Source organism: Urtica dioica, chromosome 1, assembly GCF_054948205.1.
Source record: "Urtica dioica subsp. dioica isolate 48M chromosome 1, U.dioica_male_clone48M_v1_H2, whole genome shotgun sequence".
Taxonomy (NCBI): Eukaryota; Viridiplantae; Streptophyta; class Magnoliopsida; order Rosales; family Urticaceae; genus Urtica; species Urtica dioica.
In genome coordinates this window covers 14,758,836-14,765,084 of record NC_142756.1, presented here as the reverse complement: position 1 = coordinate 14,765,084, position 6,249 = coordinate 14,758,836, and the positions used below count along the sequence as shown (strand labels likewise).

At 39.0% G+C, this 6,249-nt stretch overlaps 1 protein-coding gene across 1 annotated transcript; it reads left to right on the top strand.

The window, feature by feature from the left end:
- Positions 1-4,729: 4,729 nt before the first annotated feature.
- On the top strand, positions 4,730-5,485 carry LOC149407415 (uncharacterized). The gene is made up of 2 exons (XM_089620080.1): positions 4,730-4,840; positions 4,904-5,485. The coding sequence occupies exons 1-2, from the start codon at positions 4,730-4,732 to the stop codon at positions 5,483-5,485; spliced, it is 693 nt and encodes a 230-aa protein (XP_089476206.1).
- The last annotated feature ends 764 nt before the right edge of the window (positions 5,486-6,249 follow it).

Genomic DNA, 6,249 nt, shown 5'->3' with positions numbered 1-6,249 from the left:
TATGAGGTCCATTTTTTTTAATGTAAGGTCCAATCGTGATATTTCTTAACTTAAGGAGTCTACGTTATGAAATTTTAGAAAACAAATATATGAAGGCATTGATCCGGGCTCACAAAGTCAGAGTGCAAGCCCAAAACAAGGTAAAAAGCACAAGTCCAAACATCACCATTCAAGATTTAGTAGATAAAACAAGACAAAGAAACGTGGTACCTAGGATAGCCTAGTGGTAATTCCACACCACCTCCTGTGTGGAGGTCGTGGGTTCAATCCCCACTGCAGCAAAAAGCTGCCTTAAAAAAAAGACAAAGAAACGATCAAGAATCAAGAAGTGCCCAAGGCACCTCACACGAGGAATCCCACGGCATCGTCCGCATATATCATTTCATGAGTAGGAGCCAAGCGATATCCTCGGCGCACGAGAGGTGTGAGCCTTGACTATGCATGGCAGCTGCACTGCAAAATTTGTGTGTCTTGCTTGTCCGTGGCTAGAGCTCCGCGGAACACTAATCCTGGCGCCTCGCTTGTCCGTACTCCAAGCCATGCGACGCTCGTGCCGACGCCCCACACCATGAGAGATTGGACCTTAATCGACAAAAGTTATTTCCAAATGCATTTAATGACACGTGTAAATATGATTAATCCGAGAAACAACAACTCTTTTTAGAATCGTTATTGCTCTTTAAAAATAGAAAAAAAAATCATTTTCCACTATTTTACAACTTGACACATATTCCATGATTCATGGCCCAAACAAATAAACTCTAGTATTCCTAATGACAAGTTTAAACATGATAAACATTTTCAAGCTTACAAATCCAATATATATATATATATATATATATATATATATATATAGAGAGAGAGAGAGAGAGAGAGAGAGAGAGAGATAATATTTATATAATAAGAAAATAGAGAAAGGTGGAGAGACATTACTGATCGTTGGGGATTGGCTGTTGACGTTGTTGTTAATCTTCGGAGGAGCGAAAATCGAAGAAGAACAGCGACCTTACCATATGCGAGTATATATTATACACACAAAGAGAGGGAGAGAGAGATATGGGACAAGGCAGGAGAAGAGGCCATGTATATCAGAGAGAAGCGAAGACGACGACGAGAATATAAGAAAATAGAAACAAATAATAATTTTATACTAGTTTTGACATAGCTTTTAGATATAAATATGGCTCTTAATATCGTTGTTTTAAGAAAAAAGAGTGGCAATTTAAACCACTAAAAACTTCACAAAATATGGAATTAATTTTTCAAGTAACAGAAGTGACTAGTCGCTTCTGATGATTTGCATCATCATAACAATAACAACTCCTTTAAGAGTCCCTGATATCTGATAGAAGTGACTAGTTACTTCTAAATGAGAAATAAAAATCAAAGTGAGACTTATTTTTAAGAAATATCGGCTATGACATTAAAAGCAATTAGTCACTTCTATATCTTGTGTCTCAAAGTCGATTTTGCAGTAGTGCATGTCTACGACGCACCTATGACCCCTGATTGGCTATACCCGCTCACTCATGTTGCCATGTCTCATGCCCAATAGACATATATTCCTTATTTAATCATCCATTCGCGCACATATCGTCTATTCTGTTTCATTGATAGGTTGTTGATGCATCTAATTTGGCACATCGTGGCATCTCTATCTCTGCCCGTTCTCACGACACTTCGCTTGACATGTCATCATGACCAGTGCGAAACCCAACACCATCCAGATCTCTGTGGTTGCTGTCCGCGATGTGTTGCCTTCTTGGTCAATGGCACAAAATGAAAACTGTAAAATTCGAAATTCCTTGGCCCAATACCAGTCAATATGGGCGCCTACATTGGATGTTAATTACCTAATATTCTCTTTTTAATTAGTTTCCAGATTTGTGGAAAAGAAATCAGGTAACTAATTAAATAAGAGAGAGAATCATAATGGTAGAGATATTCTCTCTCCATTAAATAAGGAAATAATATATTGTTCTTTATTCTCTCTCATAATTAATTTCCTAATATCTAGGAGAATAATAACGCACTACTAGAAATATGACATTTAGCGACGGAAGTATTAGCGACGACTAAATCGTCGCTAATTTTTCGTCGCTAATCAACCTTTTAGCGACGATAATTCCGTCGCTAATTATTTGGTGCCAAAACTTCTAAAGTTTGGCGGCAAAGATAATTAGCGACGAATTTATCGTCGCTAAATGTGTATATTCGTCGCTAAGTTCGCGGGAAACAATTAGCGACGATTAAATCGTCGCTAATAGTTTGGAATTAATTTCGAAATTTAACGAAATTCAAAGAGGGAAAAATCCCCCCAAAATAATTTAAATGAAACGATTTAGCGACGATTTTATCGTCGCTAAATGTGTAAAAAAATCTATTAGCGACGAGGAAATCGTCGCTAAATGCCTGGTTTATGAACTGAAAATTTAAGTTGATTTAGCTACGAAATTTAAAGACATTTAGCGACGATTAAATCGTCGCTAAATGTCTTTAAATACCAGGTCGCGACCCAGACCCCTCATTCGCTCCCAAACCCTAAAATCTCTCTCTGGTTTCTCCTCCTCCGCCGTGCGCTTCCTCCGCCGTGTGCCGCCCCGACGCAGTCGACGCCGTGTGCCTCCCCGGTAAGTCTCTCTCTCCTCACTTCTCTCTCTCTCCTCACATCTCTCTCTCTCCTCACTATCTCTCTCCTGTCTGCAGCTCCGCCGCCGCTCCGCCGCCGACGCCGTCACCGCTCCACCACCAACGCCGTCCTCGTCCTCGTCGTCCTCGTCCTCGTCCACCGTCCTCGTCTTCCTCGTCCTCGTCCACCGTCGTCGCCCGTCCACGTACGGTAAGTTTTTTTTTTTTTTTTTTTTTATATAACTTTATATATACAAATTGTTATATATAGTTATTTATGTTATATAGTTAGTTATTAATTAGTATATAGTTATTTATATTAGGTAATTTAAATTATTTAAATTAAATTAGTTATAAAAAATGAAATTGTATGAATTAGTTATAAATATTTATATATATATATATATATTAGTTATAAATGGTAATGAATTAATTAGTTATAAATTGTTAATTAACAGATTAGGTTTTAAAAATTGTGATATTATGCTTATTTGGGTGTTATAAATATTTTTATATATATAAGTTATATTTTATATAATTACATAATTTAGTATATAGATATAAGTATTTATATAATTAGTTATAATTATATAGGATATAAGTATTTACATAATTAGTTATATATATAATTAGTTATAATTATATATAATTCTTTAGGATATAAGTATTTAGGATATAATTTAGTATATAATTTAGTATTTAGGATTTAATTACGATATAATTTAGGATGTTTGATAATTTAAAATTGTAAATTAGGATTAGAGATTAATTATGTATATAAGTATAGTAGATTAGAGATTAATAAATTAGGAAATGTAATTTTGTTAATTACGATTAGAAAATTTAAAATTGTTTAAGTTTGTGTAGTTTATGTATGAATTAATGAATTAAAGGTAGTTTAACGAATTAGTTTAAAGGTAATTACTAACCGATTCTCTAAAGGTAACAAACTTAAATTAATGAATTAGTTTAACGAAAATTAGGTAGTTTATGTGAAATTAATTAATTGGTTATGGATTGAAATTGAAATTGGATTTAATTTTTGTTGGAAATGACTAAAAATGTGAAATTAATTAGTTGTTTATAGATTTAAAAATGATCGAACCACTGAGGTTGGATTTATTGTTAGTTTTAGGATGTTTCTATGCAGGTTTTAAAGTTAAAGGCTGATGCCGGGTTGTTAAGTTTATAGGGGAGGTTCTGCCGAAATTTCGGTACGATCGTATTTTGTTTTGAATTTCTGATGGCTGCGGCTACAGGAGCTGGATGCAGCGGAGACGGGGATGACTTCTTAGCCCGTCTCCCGAATTATTGCCAGTCGGCGCCCGTACGTGATGGCGTCGAAGAAGAAGACGAGCATATTGAACCGACCGTGCGTGGGCCGACGGTCGGGATTCGATCTGAGCGTGCACGGCGCCCCGGGGTGAAGGAAGTCGTCGTTTATAACGAGAAGTTTCAGTCGTTCTTGCAGCCAGAGCGCGAGATGGATCAGGATCTCGCGACGTTCGCGAACACGCTTGGGTTGGTCGTCCGAGACAAGATCTCGCCTACGGTCCCAAGGTGGACGAATGCGAACGTGGGGCCGGCGAAGGAGGCCGAGATCCGAGCAGCGATTCGAGACAAGTACGACATTCGAGTCGATGGTGATGCAACCGGGAAGAAGAAGGCGATTGTCGATGCGGCAATCATTCGAGACGCGAAGACTCGTCTTCGCGATTGGAGGCATACCTTGCGGTCATGGTTCGACATCGACTGCAAGAGCAGCGTACAGGTGGCGCGGTCGCTGAAACCGAGGACCGTTAAGCTCGACACCGAATGGGAGACGCTGATACAACGATATACGAGCGATGAATTTAAGGTAATCAAATCATTTATGTTAAATATGTGTTTACCCTTTTATTAAACGATTTGTTCTTTACGTGTACGGTTACTTATATTACAGGCCATTCAAGCGAAGAATAAGGCGAATCGCGCGAAGAAGAAAACGAAGACTCGACAGGGGACGATTGGGTTCTCGACCCACCGCATGAAGAACGTAAGTTTTATGTTTATATGATACATCAAATCGTTAAAATTATCTAACACTTGAAGTTTTGTTTACATGCAGAAGAGCGTCGAGACAGGCGCATTCGAGAGCTTGTTTGCGAACTACAAGCGCCAACATCAGTCCGACAAGTCCGAATGGCTGACTCCTGAAGCCTCCGCACGTTATGTAAGTTTACATTTATTTTTCTTATTTTTCGATTAATATATACTAACTAGTTAATTATATTAGGATCGACTGGTCGCTAGGTTCAACACGTTGCGAGCGGAGGCTGAGCACCAAGGAGCGGACGTTGATATTTCCGTTCTAGAGCAGCAGGCGATCCGCGATATTATGGGTTCGCGGACTGATCACTTGACCGGCGTCGGACGTTTGGTGCCACAGGGAGCACGGATGGCGGCTGAAGTCGCCGAAGTCTACGGTTCGGAGGCTGGGACGTCGCAACCAGGATATGTCTCGCAGGAGGTGTTGACATCGACCATCGCCGCGTTCGCCGAGACAATACAGAGTCAGGTGCCCGGCCTCAACCTTAGCTCCTTCATGTCCCAATTTCAGCAGAGTTCGCAGCAGGCTCCGTCATCCCACAGCCAGCAGACTCCGACGGCCGGCGTCCACACTCCGACGCCCGACGTCCACACTCCGACGGGCGGCCAGCAGAGGACTCCCGACGCCAGCCAGCAGACGACGCCCGGAGGACCAAGTCAGTCTACTCCGACGCCGCAGCCTGCAGAACTTCAGCGCCAGCAAAAGAGCGTTTCACGTCGAGGAGGAGGAAAACGAGCGGCGGGACGACAAAGCAAACGTCGCGAGTAATGTTTTATTAGAAATTTTGTGTATAGTACATATTTCTCGATAACCGAAAACGTACGTAATCGGATTTTTTTATATATTTCTTGATTTGGATAATATAATTTAGTTTTTATTTGATTTTTCATTTTAGAATTTCATAAACAAAAAACCATAAAAAATAAATAATTAACGACGAAAAAAATAAAAAAAAATAAAAAAAATAATAATTAGCGACGACAAAGTCGTCGCTAAATATTATTACACAAAAGTATCAGCGACGACTTTGTCGTCGCTAATTCCCTGTTTCAAAATGGAAAAAAACTTCTCGTCACGACATTTAGGGACGACATTATCGTCGCTAATATCGTCGGTAAATATTTAGCGACGAGAAAATCGTCGCTAAATATATTTAGGCACGCATATTTAGCGACGATTATTATCGTCGCTAAAATCGTCGCTAAAGAGATTTAGCGACGATTACGAAGTTTTTAGCGACGAAAAAAATCGTCGGTAAATGTGGTATTTGTTGTAGTGACGGTAGAGATATTCTCTCCATTGAATAAGAAAATAAGATATGGTCCTCATTATTCTCAAATATCTAGATTCCTTAAATATAAGAGAAACATAAGAAAATATAATATCCTAGATCCTAATCTGATGGATGAGAGAAAAAGTAGGATTTGTAGTCAAGATCCAATGGTGCATGCTTAACTACGAAATAAGAAAGAATAAAGGAGAATAAAATATATCTAGGAGATTCCTAGAATATCTCCCTTTCTACCACTTTA

Coding starts and splice junctions, on each gene's coding strand:
- LOC149407415 (XM_089620080.1), top strand. CDS start 4,730: ATGCAGAAGAGCGTCGAGACAGGCGCATTCGAGAGCTTGTTTGCGAAC. Junction 4,841..4,903: donor CTGAAGCCTCCGCACGTTAT/GTAAGTTTACAT, acceptor TAATTATATTAG/GATCGACTGGTCGCTAGGTT.